The 18,231-nt window shown below is 40.0% G+C and overlaps 1 protein-coding gene across 3 annotated transcripts in view; it reads left to right on the forward strand.

The window, feature by feature from the left end:
* Gria3 (glutamate ionotropic receptor AMPA type subunit 3) overlaps window positions 1-6,098 on the forward strand; it is a 284,001-nt gene extending 277,903 nt beyond the window's left edge. For all 3 annotated transcript variants that reach the window (XM_047535597.1, XM_047535596.1, XM_047535599.1), the window contains exon 16: window positions 3,901-6,098. Coding sequence is in view for 1 of the 3 variants with exons in the window: in XM_047535599.1 (XP_047391555.1) it covers window positions 3,901-3,925 (25 nt within the window). In the remaining 2 variants the exon portion in view is untranslated. The remainder of the gene's footprint in view (window positions 1-3,900) is intronic.
* The last annotated feature ends 12,133 nt before the right edge of the window (window positions 6,099-18,231 follow it).

Consider the following 18,231-nt stretch of genomic DNA (forward strand, 5'->3'; position numbering starts at 1 on the left):
ATAAAAGATGTAGGGCCTGCTCACTTTTAGGGATTCTAGAACATCAGCCATGGCCCCCTTCTCCCTCCTGGGAGAAGTCTGTATTATTACCTTTAAATAAAACCTGCTTAATATGCTGGATCTAACTACAATGTTAGGATTAACCTATATACTCTTCCTTATAATACTTGCAGTTCTTAAATGTTTGTGGTCCATTTTCAACAAAAGAATCACAAGGATTCAGGTCAATCAAGTCTTCCTGAAGGAATCCTTTGTCCAAATTAATAAAAACGGGGAAATGTTGGGAGACATCCTGGTTCTTGGCTGGCAGTAGTGAATGTCTCAAGTGTGTAAGGAAAACTTTCGCACGTACAGGCCTGACTGGAAAACCTGCAGGAAGGAGCGTCCCACTTCGGCCATTTAGGAAAGTAAACAACTCCCCAAAATTGACTCAATGTTACCAAGAGAACGCATATAGGAACCTGGTGGTCTGATCCCCCATGGCACATTGTGAATGGGCAAGAAACCTATAAGATGTATAGCTGCTCCCACAATAAACAAATTTGCAAGCTGCTCACCACAAGCTTGCTTCCGCCCAACTCGCAGAGTCTGGGTCTTGACTCCTCACTGCTTACCCCGCATCTGAGCTAGTCCAGCACAAGAAAAGTAACAAAATTAGAACCCAATTCTTCCCCCTATAACTATATTATTTACTAAACCATACTTCCTCTAAGCACCCATGGCCTGGTGGCCTCCAGAAAACTTGAATCCCTACTGAGATCTTGTCAAATGAGGAACAGATCTTAAGTTTATTTCCCATTGTCCACACATGCACAAAAAAGTCTTGAGAAACTTCATGAAGCCTCCATATGCCCCATTCTCATGCACTCCACACAAATTTATAAACATTCCTACTTCCCCAGAAAGCATCTTTCTGAAACAGGTATATCAGGGTTCAGATTTGTACAGCCTCTAGGATTATCAGCCATTCTATTTGAGAGTCAATGTCCCTACTTCCCAACTACTATATCCCCAGTCTCACTGTGAATGTGAATCATATGGGGGTCTTGTAAGATGTACATCCTAATTCAGCAGATCAACAGTGGGGCTTGAAATTCAACATTCTCCCACACTCTTAGGTAGTGCAGATGCTGCTGGTCCAGGGAGTAGTAAAATATTAGAGAAAATAAGCTCAGAGAACATAGCCTAAGAAAAGAAAAAGGGAAGAAAGGAGGAAAGCAGAGAAATGAAGAGAGAGGAGAGACATGGGGGAAGAAGGAAGAAAGGGAAAGAGTGTGTTTGAAAAGAATTTTGCAGTCCTAAAGTGGACGCTTGGGACATAAAACATGGAGGGTAAGTCTTATAAATTAACTTTCCACAACTCTGGCTCTCTGGTTTTCTTTTATTCATCTTGGTTGATCCACTTTTGTGGAGTAAAATTCAGGTTAATTGAGACAAAAGGCACATTTCAATAAACACTGATGCCATTGTGGTTACAGCCCAGTTAGCTGGCACTTTGGCAGCCATCTCTGGGATGATAAGAAAATCTTGGAAGAGCCTCTGTAAACAAATCTGTCCTCCAAGCCTGTGCAAAGTCTCCAGACAAGAAGGAAAAGCCTCAGAAGATGCCAGGAAAACCTCACATGTGTCAGTCAAGAGACACAAAGCAGGCTGAATAGGAAATAGAAACCTCTGTGCTGTCCTCAGCCAACTTGGTGATGTGACATTAGGGGAGTGTTGGTTAGGTGAAGAGTGAGCTCTTCACACTCTGATCTTTTATTTCCAGAGAAGTTCTAAAATATCTCCTAGTGACTCCTAATTTGTTACCTAGTTATTAGGCTTCTGGTTCTCTGCGTTAACCTAGATCTGTCAGGGTCTATTCAGGGGCACAGAGATTGAGAGGCACCCTGAGATTTTACATTTATTGCTAATTATCAGAGCCTGCCTTGAGGGTTGATATTACTAGTAATTGTTCAGGAAGGCTGACTCAGGGTAAATCACCTGCAAGAATATGATCCAGTGAAATCTGGTTAATAAAAGAGCACCCTTGAAAGATTAGGAAGTCACCTCTAATTTTCTATGGGTGATAGTAGCATCAGAATTATTTGACTCAGGGGAACATGTGCCTCAACTTCATGTCATGTTTAGTACCCACTAGGGAGAAGATCATGTCTTGATTATTTGATGCTTCTCTGGATTACTGACCAGCCACTGTTAGTGTGCCCCCACACACAAGCATGCCTTCACAAGTGACTGACCTTCTAGTGCCAAAGATTCACTGCATCCTGGGGTTAAATCTACTACTTGTTTTAAGAAACTCTTTTCAGTTTCCATAATGCTGTTCAGCATTACTTTAGGCTCCTTTGGCTTCTTCAACAATATTTCTGAAATCCCTCTCACAAGACCCTCAAGATGCCTGAAGTTGGGAGGGGTTCCATTTTTCTTCTAAGACTATTTTGTTTAGTCTTCCTAAGAAATGGTAACTTTGTTCACATCATTGCCCATTTTCAGAATGATAATTTTCCTTCTGCAGCCTATGCACAGGTATTCTTTTTGGAGAAGTTCTCTTGCATAACTCACTTTATGTGAAATGGGGACCAAATTCTGGATAAATGTGGCAGTGCTGTTTCTTTCTCTCCAGAGAACTTTGACCTCAGCAATAATACTTTATCCTCACTTAAAAGCAGGAATGAAAGTGCTTGGGATGTGGTTCAGTGGTAGAGCATTTGTCTGGCATGTGTGAGATCCTAGGTTTAATCCAAAGAACCATGAAATATAAAATAAAGGCAGGAATCAAGAGGCACTGAGAGGTTAGGTCACTTGCCCAAAGTCATGCAGTTAGGTAGTGACATCCCATAACCAATGGAAAAATGGGGACACTGATCTTTCTGCCACAGATATAAAATTTTTCTAAGCTTCTAAAGAAATATGACCCAGGAATTAGGGGTTCTTAGGAAGAGATTGACCCACTTCCATGATAGTCTTTTAGCCTTCAGGCGCATGCATCTTCAACATTCTTCTTGCAGATAACTTTTATTCCAGGGCCAATGGTGCATAATGATTACATCATTCCTTTGGGATAAATTTAGTGTTCACTCAGGAGAAAGAGAAGTATCTCATTAGTGTACAGGGAAAGGATGTGGTTATGAGCTTGAAGAGGAGCAAGAAAGTGTTCTTCAGTTTTCTGAGTTGGGGCAAATGAATTCCCTGCACTAGTTAATTAATACCTTCAAAAGGAGAGTGCCACCAGCAGCATCTCGATCAGGTTCATGTCAGTGCAAACACCCATTGATTCCAGGCCCTTTCATGGGTATCATCATGCTGTGGCCTCTTTCTAGAATGCGCTATCTCTTTAAAGTCCTTGTACTATTTTCAGGCTTTAAAAACTAAGGTGGTAGGTATTTTTTAAAAAGTAAACAGTCACCTTTCTGGCAAGGAGAAGGAAATTTTGTTCTCATAGTCAAAATGGACTTCAATTCAGTAAGTCGTGAAAAGATTGTTTACCTTCTGTGCTAGATGAACAGTCTTTTGTCACAGATTCTGAGATCAGAATACACTCTGCCATGTAGTTCTCCTGAATATCTCTATTTAAATGCCACTACAATTTCCTAGTATATCTATATCCTGAGTGATTAAAGTCTTGGGTTAGACTTTGCAACAGACTTTGCCTATACATTCCTTAGTATAATCAGTCCATAGAGTAGAGATGGATCCTAATTTAACCTGTTGCAAAGCATTTGCATCAAGTTGAAGAATTCAACCAGACCTGTTGCTTAAAGCCATTTGAATGGGCTGCAGCCCCAGCAAGGCCAATTTGAGATAATAGCCATCATTTTTGTTCAAGATAGATTGAGCCATAATAAATTTCTCAATTCCAAATAGAAAACCCCTTCAAATTTAAATTTCCCCTTGCCTTTGCAGATCCATTCCCACTGGAAGCATGTGATGAGAGGAAATCACCGAAAACATGGCTGCTTCAAGGATCCTGAGCCAGATTTCACTCTCCTTGGTGTCGGGCATGACACGAATATTGCTGATGGTGCAATGACCTTTCAATAGGAAAAACTGATTTTTTTTTCCTTCAGTGCCTTATGGAACACTCTAAGACTCACGACAATGCAAACCATCATTGAAATCTTTTTGCTTTGCTTGAAAAAATTAAAATAAAAACCAACAAAAAAATGGAAGTGCAAGATTCCAGTATGCGAAAAAAAGTCTTATTTTAAAAAAGTCAATTCAACAAAAGCCATTCTTTGATACCACTGCACAATATACAAACACCATGTTCTTTAATGCACACACACACACACACACACACAAAACAAATTTAAAATTCCAATTAAGCAAATAGGCCTATCTTAGCTAGAAGAATTAGTTCCTCCTGATTTAAAAAAAAAAATTTAAAAACCCTCTCTGTCTCCCTGTGTTTGGAAAGTCAGACTGGCATTTCTCATAGGATCTGCTGATCAGATGTTTTTGGTATTTCCTGTTGGTGGTGATGTTCTGTGCACCCTATTTTCTTTCAATGTTGCTGAAATGCTTATATCTTTAGACTGTAAATGCAACACTTAAGAAAATTCAAATGCTTTGGAAAAGGAACTAAGTGGCGACTTCTCTGTGTTTTTGAAATGGTTTTGTGAAAATGCTTTGATAACTTCCCACTTGGTAAAGGGATGAACAGAGCTTTCAAAATTGTCTTGTGTGTATAGCAAGGGACGGGGCACTATCAGGCATACCTATCGGTGCTTTCCTAAAACAGATCCTGGGGCTTTCCCTGAAGCTTGGAATTTCAGCTCACAGATCTGTTTTTCTTGCTTCAGTGTGCATTTTAAGTCAATATAGCTGAGTATTTAGCATTGAGGTGAGGGAAATGCTGCCTATACTCCCAGATGTGTTTAGAATATCTTTCTCAGAAACAACACTGTGTTTAGCTCTGCTTCCTCTGCTAAGTATGCCTTTCAAGTGTATACCACGGAGACAGGACCGCATTGCAAGGCCGGCCAGTGGGTTCAGACCACAATTCTCAATCTGACTTTACTCTTGCTAGGTCTGTCTTACCAGCTGTTGCCTGTTACTGCCTGTGGCTCTCCGTCAGACTGCATGTGTCCTTTTCTAGTTTGCAAAGACTAAAATGCATTCCCAAACCTACTGCTAATCTGAGGGCCTCAGCATCACTCCCAGGTCCTTGCTTGGAGCAGTTTCTCTACTGACTCTCAGAAGATCGCTCCACTGCTCCATGGGCTATCAAGTAACTAATTGCATACCTGCCGTTGGCATCATCAGAACAGTCAGAGGAAATAGTCTCCGCTCACTAATTACCTCCTATATAACGACGTATGCTTTCCGTAGTTCAGTAGTTCGCTCTCATCAGTAACGTGCATTGGGAAGTTTCCAGACTGTAAAAACTAGGAGCTCGCCTTCATTTCCCAAGTGTGACCTTTAGATGCTTAGTTGACTCACTGCATATTTGCTCTTGTCTTCAGAAAAGAAAGGAAGAAGTCTCGTTCCAACGAAACATTTCCAGAAAAGTGTAATATAAACTTTCATTCCAAAAATGGTGTCATAAACGAATAACTCACCTGTCAGATTTTAAATGGTATTGAACACAAAAGAAAGCTGTTGTGTTTTTGTTTTGTTTTGTTTTCATGAAACTGTGATTTTCAACTTATGAATGCTATAATGTCCCAGTGTGGGAAGCTAACGCTGTGTGAATATGAAGTTGTATAAAACAAACCAACCAACCTACACACAAATGTTTTCATAGGCACTGTATAAAGAGAAATGTATGTTTATTGACTCAAATCAGTTTTTCAGAGAGGAAACTTCACTGGGATAAAGAAGCGGGTAAATTGGTTTGTTATTTAAAAAAAAAACTTGCATGTTTAAAAAAATGTTGATTGCTTCAAATTTCTGCTACTAACTTCAAGCTATGGGAGTTTGGCAATAGTCACTTGAGGATTTTTTTCCAATTCTTTTTTTTGTTGTTGTTAAAACTGTACTTCAGTGAACAGAAAAATTGCCAAGCAAACTAATGGCCGTAAAAGCATAAATTGCATGTCTGGGCATAATTACGGAGCCTCATTGCTATGAGGTATTGTACAAAGTTTTAATACATTTTGTAAATAAAATTGTAAAGAAAGAATTTGGTTTCTGCTTCAACTATCTGTTTAAAATTTACCTAGATGCAGATTCCAGGAGGTTAGCATTTACTAATTGACTTCTCACCTGAGACTTTGCCAGTGATGTAATAGTACCTTACTGGTATTTCTCATAATGGATTGCATCTTTCCCCACCCCAACTGCAACCAAAGTCAGGCTCAGACTCCTCAATCAAAACTGAACCATACTCTAAACCTTAAATTAGTTTGATGTTAGGGCCTTCCATTACCATTCTTGGCCTCCTCTACCTTTTGGGACCCCTCTCTGCTAGAAAACCTTTATTTTGCCAAGGGTGACGTAGAGTGGGAGAAGAAATAATGAATTGAGGACTCTACACGTTTTAGAATATTTCTGAGGCAAAAATGAAAGGCTAAAGATCTATTCTGATTTATAGATTCTGAATATGGAATACAACTTTCTCCAATAAATTAAGCAAGTGTTTAAATACAGATGAGGTTTGTATGATGATCACCATAGAAAAGAGACAATGATAAGTGGAAAAAAGAAAGGATAATTTGCAACAGAACCAGAAAAGAGGAAAGTGTAATTGATTGCTAGAGAGATCAAGGAAGAAAAATATCTGGAGCTAGGGAGTTAGAAAACAAGGAACACAAAACCTTAGAGAAGAAAAATAGAAATGGGAAAGGAAGACTCTGAGAAAAGTCTGATATAATCACACTGTGGTCAACTTGGCCTGTAGGCTCTGGCATAATTATTACCACTTCCACTGTCTTCCGAAATGCTGATTAGCTGTTGAATCACTTACACTTTACAATAACTCTTCAACTGCTTTCCTTTTTAATAAATTAAGATATGTAATAGTTCTACCAGAAGAAAAGTGATTCTCTAGGGAGAAGATTCAGTGACTAGACAAGACCAATGGTTCTCTTGGGGCCTGATGTGACCAGTTCAAGTATCTAATGATGTCTCCAGATCTTCCAAAATAATAGATTTCTATTTTAACAGAAATTCTGATTCCTTATCCCAAGGAAAAAGCTAATCTGAGGTTTTGTGGCAAATGAGAGTAGAGCATTATTTTGGATTAGGTGGTGTTTGGGTTTTTTTCTCCTTGGAGGAAGGGAGAAGCAAAGGAGTGTACTGTTTCTCAAATTGGATTCTAGGTAGCTATGTATTTTGCTCACATATAGGAACAGCTTTGCCAACTAGGTCTGCAAATAGCCCTTGAGCTTCAGATGATTCTCTCCCACTGTGCAGAAAAGGAGAATGACTCTTGATCTCTGCTTTGATTTTCCTGCCCTGTTAAGACTCACATCTAATAACACTCTGTCAATAGAACAATCTTCAAACAGAAAAGGCAAATACATTTAAAGGAAATCCTGATAGGATCATGGAAGAAACAGTGCTTCAAATTACCTCCCTGCTGTTGGATGGGGGAAAGAGTTGACAATGACTTGAGGAGATGAACATAGAGAAGAACAAACTGAGAAACAAGAAGCAAAACCATATTCAAATTCAGTCAAGCAAAAGATGAATTAATATATTATCTCACAAGGATCAGAATTCAGTTATAAGCACAAATACCACAAAAAACTATTACTAGGGGAAGACTTACTTTCAAAATTGGATCCAGATTTTCAGCTACTCTGGCTATATCCCTCCCCTCTTCTCTTCACCCTGCTGGACCAGGCTTCCTGGATACCAATTCATCATCAGATCACTTGGCAGACAGGAAATTCAGCAACAGTATATACTTACATGCAATTGTGGGAGAACACAACTTAACACCCCATCAGGAAATCTCTCTTGAATCAAAGGGCATTAGAAGAGCTTGAAATTTCACTCCTGTCACTGAAATGAAGAAAGAGCACATTCTTGGGCAAGAGTTGTAGATGGCACTAAGAAATAAGAAAAGCTGCCTCCAGAATTAAAAGTGAAGGAATAAAGTGTGAGGATACATCTCACACATGTAAGAGTAGTAGTCATGGATGAATCATTTATCCTCATTGAAGGCAGAGTACACTTGGCACTAGTTAATAGGACCTTGGGAGAACATTGTTGTCAGGAGAGGATAGACGGTGGCATTGGGGGTTATCTGTCAATATCCCAAACCTAATGCTATATCCTCAGCATCCTCAACAGTGAGAGTTCACGAGCCCCATTTAAATGGGCAAGATCCTCAAGCTTTTTGATAGCCATTGTCATTGTAACCAAACATCACCTGAACAATATGCTGGGGAGAAGTCATGTACTTTCCTCTTCTGCTTATCAGATGAGAAAGAAGTAAACTTGACGCCTGCCCTCATGGGGCTTGCAGTCTTGGTGACAATGTAGATGATAACTAGAAAGAATTTGTAACCATTTGTGTCCAATTCTCTACTTAAAGAAAATATCATAAAGAACCCAAAGGGAAACTTTCCATTTGCCCCTTCACTTCTACTTACTCTTCCTAACACAATTGGGTGAATTGTAACTGAGTATCTCTTTGGTCCTTGGAAGCCATGAGGCTTTGCAACTGAAGAGTCATACCAGGTCCCTGTAAGCATCTAGCTGCTGAGAACCTTCCAATGACCACTTTCCTGCCAGCCTGCCCACCCTAGGAGCAGGAGGTATTTGTTTATTTGTTGATTCATGATGATGCCTTAGTTATAAAATTATGAAAGAACCTGCAATGACAGCCTAAGAAATAATCCTCTCCCCATGTCAGCAGCTTTGGCAAAATTACTCCGCAGTGGTTTCATTGAGCTTCAATCCTATAGCAAAATGGTTGATTTACAATTTTCCAAATAAATATTCATTAAGCCTGAACAAGTCAATTAAGCTCTGGTAGCAGCTCACAAGAAGCTTAAATATAGGCAGATGGGGAAACAACTTTCAAAATAATCCCAAACAACATTGCAGTGTTCCCCCACAAGAGTGCAAAAGTTTCCCTGAGAGACCACAAACCCCCTATGAACTTGGTGAAATGCTCTAGGGCTCACATTTCCCCCTGTTTATAGTATAGTTTCAGAAAAGCTTGATGCACTCTCCAACTCCACTTCCTCAATTATTGCTGTATGACTTCTGCCACCATCACTCTGCAAGAACTTCCTTTGCCAAAGTCATCAACAAACTGCAATTTATACTTTATAATAAGGACTGTCAAACTTCAGCCCATGGGCTAAATCCAACCCACCTCCTGTTTCTGGATAGAGTTTTATTAAAATACACCTACACCTATTTATGTACTACCTATGCCTACTTTCACCATACAATGGCAAAGTTGACTAGTTGCAACAATATTACGCACAAAGTCTAAAATATTGACTTGTCTGCTTTTTACACAAAAAGTTTCCCAATATTTGTGTGTGTGTGTGTGTGTGTGTGTGTGTGTGGTGCTGGGGATTGAACCCAGGGCCTTATGCATGCAAGACAGGCACTCTACCAACTGAGCTATATCCTCAGTCCCTAAGTTTCCCAATTTTTATTCTGCCCTACTTGATAGTCATTATCTTATTTGACCTCTTTCCAGAATTTGGCACTGTTAACTTCTCCCATCTTGGAAATCTCTATTCCTTGACCTGTGTGACAGCACTCTTTTCTAGTTTTCCTCCTACCCTGCTGCTGCTAATTTGCTTCCTGGTATCCTCTTCTATCTCTTAGTGTCAATGTTCTCCCAAATTCTACCATGTTTCTCCTTTCTCTCCACTCTTTACACTCTTCCTAGGCGCTATAACATGGTATCCAATGGTTTCCATTTCCATCTATATCATGATGTCTCACAAGTCTTTACTTCTATCTCAAATCTCCCTCCTGTGCTCCAAACCAGTATATTCAAATACCTGAGCTGGGGGTGGAGCTTGGTGGCAAAGTGCTTGCTTAGCATGTGTGAGGCTCTGAGTTCAATTCCCAGTACCAGAAGAAAAAAAAATATGGGTTAGACCCCCTCACCTCAATTAACCCACAAGCACACCAAACATGACATTTCTAACACAGAATCTATTGTGTCTGTCCTTGCCCTCATGTCACTGCAAGCAGAGCTCCGTCTACAAGTTCCTATCTTCATTTAAAATCCCATCTGTGGGGACTAAAATAAAATATAATAAATCTAACACACTTTAAAAATGACAAATGTGACAATCTGAGGAAAAACAGGCTTGCACTCAAAAGTAGAACCCACAGTACAATAACATTTTTAAAAAGATGAATTAGTTTAACATCAAGTTGTTTAGCTAGAAAATGTAGTAAAAAATAAACATATTGTTCTTTACATATTTTAGATCTCAGAATTTTAATATGGTTTACACTCATATGGAAGAAAACCAAGTAGGGTTATCACCAAAGCATTATCAAGCCCCAGGGAAGCTAACCAAGGGCCCCTCATCACTTCTCAAAACAATCATAAAAGGAGGTAGATCAGCTCCTCCAAGAGAGATATTAGATGGAACCTGAGTGGAATAATAGCATAAGGAAAGAATAGATGAGGGGGTTGTGCATTTGGTTTATATGTACTCAAACTTTTATATTTGTGTAAGTGTTCAGAGTAGCCTGCACACCCCATTCTTGAGATTTCTTTCCTTATCCTTTACTATAGACCTAATTGTGTCCCCTCTGAAATTCATATGTTGATCCTTAACCCCCAATGAGACTGAATTTGGAGATAGAACTTTTAGGACATAGTTAAGGTTAAATGAGGTCATAAAGGTGAGGTCCTAATCTGATAGGATTGGTGACCTTATAAGAGGAGGAGGAGGATGGAGATCTTTCTCTGTGCACATGCATGTATATAAGAAAGGCCATTTGTTTACAATTAAAAAAAAAAAAAAGAAAGGCCATATGAGCACACAGTGACAAGGTGACTATCTGAAAGCCAGGAAGACAGCCCTCACTAGCACCTGACCATGCTGGTACCCCACTTTCTGACTTCCAGCCTCCAGTACTATGAGAAAATAAATTTGTATTATTTCAACCATCAAATCTTTGGCATTTTGTTTTGGCAGCCCAAGTTTTGCCATGCCTTTCCACATTTCCATATATTTGCACATATTTCTCCACTCACCTCTTATTCCCTTCTCCCACTTTTGTGCCTGCTAACTCATATTCTAGCTTTAAGACAGAATTGAAATCATTTATTTGGGGAAGTCTTCCCTGACTGTCTTCTCTACCAAGGATGGTGCTAAGGACTGTGTTTTTGCTCCCATCACAGTAGTGCTTATCTTTTTCATAGTACTTGTTTTAGTCAGCTTTTTCACTTCTGTGACAAAAACAGCTGAAAAAAACAATTAAAGGAGAAAAAGTTTATTTGGGGCTCATGATTTCAGAGGTGTCAGTCCATAGATAGCCAGCTCCATTGCTCTGGGCCAGAGGTGACGTAGGACATCATGGCAGAAGAGTGTGATAGAGGAAAGCAGCTCAAGACATGGCCATCAGGAAAAAGAGAGAGAACCTCCCCTCACCATGGACAAAATATATAACCCAAAGTCATGCCTCCAGGTACCTACCTCCTCCAGCCATACCCTACCTGCCTACAGTTACCACACAGTTAATCCCTAAGTCACTGCTTAGGTTAAGACTCTCATAACCCAATCATTTCACCTCTAAACTTTTTTGCATCGTATCACACATGAGTTTTTTGGGGATACCTCATATCTAGACCATAACTACTATAATGTCATATTTTCTTCCTTACCTGATCATGGGTTGAGACCACAGCCAGAGTCTCTTAGTCGTTTCCACAACTGGAATGGAGTTGTTAATGTTTCAAGAGCAAATGAATGATATGTGGAAGTGGGAAAAAAAAAAACAGAGGCAAAACTTAGGAAATAATCTTAAAGACAGAGAGGAGGAACTACCTTATACTATGCAAAATGAAAATTTAAACTCACAATCTTTCTGTCTAAAGAGGTTCGCCCTCCATGTAATCAACCCATCAGCAAAGGCAATTTTCCACAACCTTCCATTGCTCAATATCTCTCTTCTCCCAAAAGAAGCCCAACCTCATCCCTACCAGCCAGGCAACCTAACCCTCATCTTCCCCTGGGTGTGGTATATCTCTTACATTACTCACCATCACCACCCTGTGGGTGCCCTCCCTGACCAATGCCTCAAACTACTTCACTGTATCTAGGTCATGAATTGAATCACAGGACCATCAGATATGCAAATCTAATCTCCTTTGTGAAGCTTATCCACTGGATAGTGGTTGAGAAATATAAATTTTAGTCTATATAAATTTAGCTCATATATATGGCATTACATTCAGTCCATGTGCAAGACATAGTTATATACTCTTCATATCCCCCTCAAAGAAGGGCTTACCATCTAGCTGCAAGGAATGTAGTTAGCTTACAGGCACCAACTGTTAGCATCTTCAAAATCTGCCTCAGCTTTTGAACCCAGATCACATTCTTCTTGAGGCAACTCATTGATGGCTATAATCAATGTCATACTGTCTGTGGGGAACTCCAGCCAGTGAACAAGCAAAGCACTAGTACAAGTGCCTGGCCATTTCCACTCAATATGGGACTTCTCTAATGAGCAATCTCTGCTCTGGAGAGACCCCCTTGGGCTGGCAGAGACTTTTTCGGGTCTGCATCACAATCTCATGGATCCCCTTGCTCAATTCTGCTTATTATTCCCTACCTCTCTTCATGTACTGTCCCCAATAAACTTTTTGCACTACTCCTTCTCAGTCTCTGCTTCTCTGAGAGTCCAACCTGTGACATTTAGTACCAAAAGTAGCACAAGAAAGCAGGCCATAATATGGTTCTTGGTGGCTGGATTCATCAGCACCCAGCTAGTAAATGAGGACCTCAGTCCTAGTGGAAGACAATTTGTGGTACAAGGTGACAACCCAATGGTTAAAGCTTTCCCTTGCCATGTTTCAGAAAAATATACCAGTGGGGAGGATACATTAGCTGGTGGAATGACTCAAACATTTCAAATGTATATGGGAGAAAATGTAAAGAGAATGGAATTGCATGCTTTTTACTAAGTTACATTAATGCTCTACAAACAGATAATTAAAAACTGAAGGCAAATAACACTTAAAAACTAAGCATGAGAACACAAAATTTTCTTTAATAGCTTACAAAGAAGCCCTCCTTAATGCAATGGGTGAACATGAAAAGCTGAAGATTAAATCCAGGATTTGATCATTAGAGTGGTTGAATCTCAAAATTCAAGCGAGGCAAGTTACACCAAACTTGAAGTCCTTATAGAAAAAACTTGGACCCTGACACATGGGTTGGAGACATGTAAGTGAATTAAGTGAATGTTCCCAAAGATTTTGACTCCCCCGTCTTCTCCAAAACTTCTGAGCCTCTTAAAGCAGCCACTTCTCTCCCAATACTTCTTCTGTATAAGAAGACAATATAAAGTTCTTTCTTCTATAAAGCAACAGGCCTATTTGCAGCACAACTCTTCCCAAAACAAGTATTATGTCCCAAAGAAACTAAAGACCTAACCAATATGTGCTTACAGGAGTCAGAATACTAGATTCTGAAGTTAATTGATCAAGGGGAGCTTCATCATAACATTGGGCTAGAAAGGGTTTGTCTTGGGATAAGGACTGACTGTAACAGGGACCCCAGAGGTTAGTGTAACTCACTGCTTAGGTGACTTGATAAGCCTGGGAAAATCAGTGACCCATACTAAGTGATGTTGAAATTCCTGAATTGCTCTGGCATATATTAGAGGAAGGCATTATAAGACTGAGGGAAACAGGCATGCTGGATTGAATATATTATTGAAACCAGAAGATACTATGTTGCATAGGAGGACACAGGAGACACATCCTTTACCTAGACCATCAAGAATGCAGGTAAAGGTAACATCAGAATTATCAAGAAATATAGTGGTGGTTCTCCTCTGAAGGCCAAGGCAGATGATAGGAAAGCTGGTTCATTGGTTTGTTGTTAGAAATGAATGTAATTCCCAACCAACCCTCCCCATCACCAGAAACAGAAACCAGGTGATAGCACTTCACCACTAGAAGCTAAGAGTTTGTAATTATTGTAAAAGCAGATGTGATCAGAGTGACAACCAAGTGGGCCTGATCTGTAAAGAATTAAAGAGAAGATTAATAGAATAAGCATACCTATAGGCAAAAAAGATAGGCAGCCAAAACAGGTATTACTTAATATATATAATTTTAAAAGGAATATTAAATTACAAGAAACTAGAAGTAAGTCTTCCAGTTTAAAAAAAATCATGATTTCAGGAATGTGGGTATATGTCAGTGGTAGGTATTTGCCTAGCATGCATGAGGCCCTGGGTTCAATCCTCAGCACCACAAAAAAAAAAAATCATGATTCCTAGTCTTGAGCTAATTTTAAACCATAGAACACATTGATGGAAGAGATGCCTCCTAGGAGAAGAATCCTATAATTCCAGTCTTTCCCCTGGCCCTTATAAAAAGGATGCACAGTCATCTACTTGGGTAAAGTTACTGTATTAATCAAGAGTTCCGTTACTCTGACAAAATACCCAAAGTAAACTATTTACAAGGAGGAAAGTTTTATTTTGACTCACTCTTTCAGAGGTTTCAGTTCATGGTTGGTTAGTTAACTCTGTTGATTTGCAGTCTGTGTTGAGGCAGAACATCATAGCAGGGAGTGTAGAGTAGAACAAAGCTGCTCACCTCATGGTGGTCAGGAAGCAGAGAGAGAAAAGAGATGGGGGTCCCAATATCCTCTTCAAGGGCACACCCCTATGACCTTCATTCCAGTAGGCTCCGCTTCCTAAGGGTTCCACCACATTCCAATAGCTCCACAGTGTGGCAACCAAGTCTTAATACGAGGGCCTTTGGGGGACATTTCAAATCCAAACTATAGGAGTTACTATACATTAACTGTACATAGTGTACATTTAGTATACACTAGGAAAAGAAGCATATCCAGCTATTGCAAGGACTATTGGACCCAGGATCTGAGTTGATATTGTTACTTACAGACACGAAGCATCATTATGTCCAGCTGTTAGAGTGAAGTCAACAGGTGTTAAGTGTTAAATGGAGTCCTGGCCAATGCCTTACTCATAATAAATCCATTGGGTCTGCTGACTTACCTGATGGTCACTTTCCTGATCTCTGAGTGCATAGTTGAGATGGACATACTGAGCAATAAAAGTAATCTTCATACAGGATCCTTGGTCACAGTAGAGGAAAAAAATGTAGAAATTTCTGAAGCTACCCCACCCCCAAGTGACTAAATAAGATGATAAATCGAAAACAATCTCACATCCCAAGGATGGTGGAAGTTACTGCCATTTACAAAGATTAAAATCCTAAGGCATTAAAAAATGGATCTGCCTAGATGGATCCTGGAAAATGACTATAGACTACTTCAAACACAACCAAGCACACCTGGTTTCAGGTGCATGAAATGCAGGTATTGATTTATTAAGTACTTTCCTATCCCAATCAGGAAAGATACAAAATAGTGAGAATTCACATGAAAGAGGCAACAAATTCATTTACAGTTTTGCCTCAGGGATAGGTTAATCCTCACACCCTCTGTTATAATGAGTTTTGTACCATCTGGACATCCTTCTTGGTATCATTTTGGTCTTTTACATCACCATGCTAGTCTCCTCTTGTTCATCCTGCTGGATCAGCATACAACTCAAACAAAGAAGGCACACTGCCAACAGGTTATATGTAATGGTTAATTTGAATTGTCAACCTGATTGGATTAAGAGATGCCTATGATTAAGAGGCTTCTGGGTGTCTCAATGAGGGCATGTCTAGGAATGATTGGAATGTGGGATAGTGAAATGAAGTTGAACCCCTCCCCAGGGATGGGCAGCACTTCCCAATCAGGTGGAATAAAAGTTGGAAGAACAAGAAAGTAGATGCAGATGCAAGCTCGACCTTCTTGAACGGGTTCTTGATCACTGCTTCTATCAACTGAGTACTCTGGCTTCTTCACTCTTCCAAAGCAGACTCTGCCAGTGATTCTCCAGGTAGTTTCCAGAAGCCTTGGTCTGGGACTAGGGTAGCACTGTTGATCTCTCTTGTTCTGGGGTTTCCACCTCTTGGACTGTGCAGCTACTGGTTCTTCCAGCTCTCCAGCTGCAGATGGCCATTGTGGATTATCCAGCTTCTGGTCATGTAAGCCAACCTAATGAAACCCCTTTTTATAATCATACTTCCTGTTGATTCTGTTCCTCTAGAGAACCCTGACTAATACATTAGATAAGGGGTTGGGGGCGCATGCTCACGAGTTAATATTTATGACCTTGAGTCTATACCCTGAATCAGTGTTTCTGGCCTTGACCATAACAAGCTAGTTCCCAGCCCTCACTACACACTAAAAACATAACATAGCCTGCTGAAGTCTTGGCAAGAGAGCCTAATTCCAGTCATTTTGGGGCCTGCCCCAACAGGTGGGAAATAAACCCTTTGATTATTCAGGAACCTGATACTTCAGTATAGTTATTAAAGTCCACTTTCAGGTGCATACAGGGATACCCTCTCCCAATAAAAAGACAAATTGCTAAATCTTATAAAACCTACTACAGAGAAATAGATGCAATGCCTGATGGGTCTCTTTAGGTTCCGGAAGCAGTACATTCTACACCTAGCAATACTTCTCTGGCCCTTATAGTTGTTGAAATTAAAGGTTACCAGTTTTGAGCAGAGCCCAGAGCAGGAAAAGACTTTACAGCATATTTAAGCCAGGGTGCAAACAGCCCAGCTACTTGATCTGTATAACTGGCAGATTTCATATTGGAGAAACAATGTGGAGTTTATAGGAGAGATGCAGGAGAATCACAATGCAGCCCTTGGAGTTCTAGAGCAAGGCCATACCAAAGAACATGTATGCCTTCTAAAAAAAAAACCCTAACAAGATATTAGGGACTGATAAACATAGAATGATTCATTGTAGAACACTGACAATGCATCTAGAAATGCCTCCCATAAACTGGATCTTTCTAGACCCATCAAGTCTTAACATTGAATAAACCTAACAAAAATCATGATAAATATGGAAAGGGTACATCCGGGACTTAGCATAAGTAGAACCAGCAAACCCAGGCAAATCCCATGAGAAAGTAACTCTGATTTCCATATCACCCACTACAGTTGCATAGTGCCCCTCTCTCATCTCACACTGATAACCATACTGAAGGGGCCCCATATGGTCAGCTGAAGGAGAAAGAAAACTCCTAACTTCAGTTGTGTATGAGTTTGCTTAGTATATGGGTGTAAGCTAAAAATGAAAGTGACTGCATTACAGCATCACTCTGGGATAACACTTGAGACAATGGAGAGAAAAATAATCAGGAAAACAGGAAGTGCACCTGGCCATCTACTCTGTATAACTGGAGATGCAGCCCAAGATTAGAATATACAGACCATAGACAGTGGTAAATGGCCAGGTCAGAGATGTGGAAGAAGAAAGATTGGAAGAATAGAGAAAACAGGTTCTGGGATATAAGCATACGGATTGACATGGGCATGGGCATGACCTATGAAGATCTTTGCACCAAATGTTATTTCTCCTCAAAGAGGAAACACTATGAAAGAAGTACTAAACATTAAGTAGACTAATGGTCAGCCAGTTGATGCTACTAGCTTTCTTCATTATGTAGAAAGTGAATTCTCAAAAGATTTAGCATGGTGACAGGAACTGAAGCAAGGCATGGGCTCAAATATGCACTCTCATTAACTTAGAGTAGTCTAACTGCTGCTGCTTCTAAACATCTAAATTGCCAAGGAACAGTAACCAATACTGAGGCCTAGTATAACACCATTTCCCAAGGAGAACAATCAACCACTTAATAGATTCGATAGCAAGTTTACTACAATGGGCCACATCTATCCTGAAAGGACCAGCAGGTCATCCTTATAGGGATAGCACCCATATTGTGTTTTGGTTTCCCTTTCCTACTTGTAGACCCTCAAAAAAAACATAATCTGGGGGCTTATGGAATGCTTGATCCACAAGTCTGAAATTCTACACAGTATGGCATCAGCGAGGAGATACATATTACAGCAAAGGAAGTATGGGAGTAGACCTATGACCATGGTATACATTGGTCATATCACACATCACATACTATGCCATCCAGAAGTAGCTGGCCTCACAGAGGCACCATCTCAGAGTCAATGCTCAGAAATAATCAATTTAATCAGAGATCTCAATGTGGTGC

The sequence above is a fragment of the Sciurus carolinensis genome, chromosome X (assembly GCF_902686445.1).
Source record: "Sciurus carolinensis chromosome X, mSciCar1.2, whole genome shotgun sequence".
In the NCBI taxonomy this organism is placed as follows: Eukaryota; Metazoa; Chordata; class Mammalia; order Rodentia; family Sciuridae; genus Sciurus; species Sciurus carolinensis.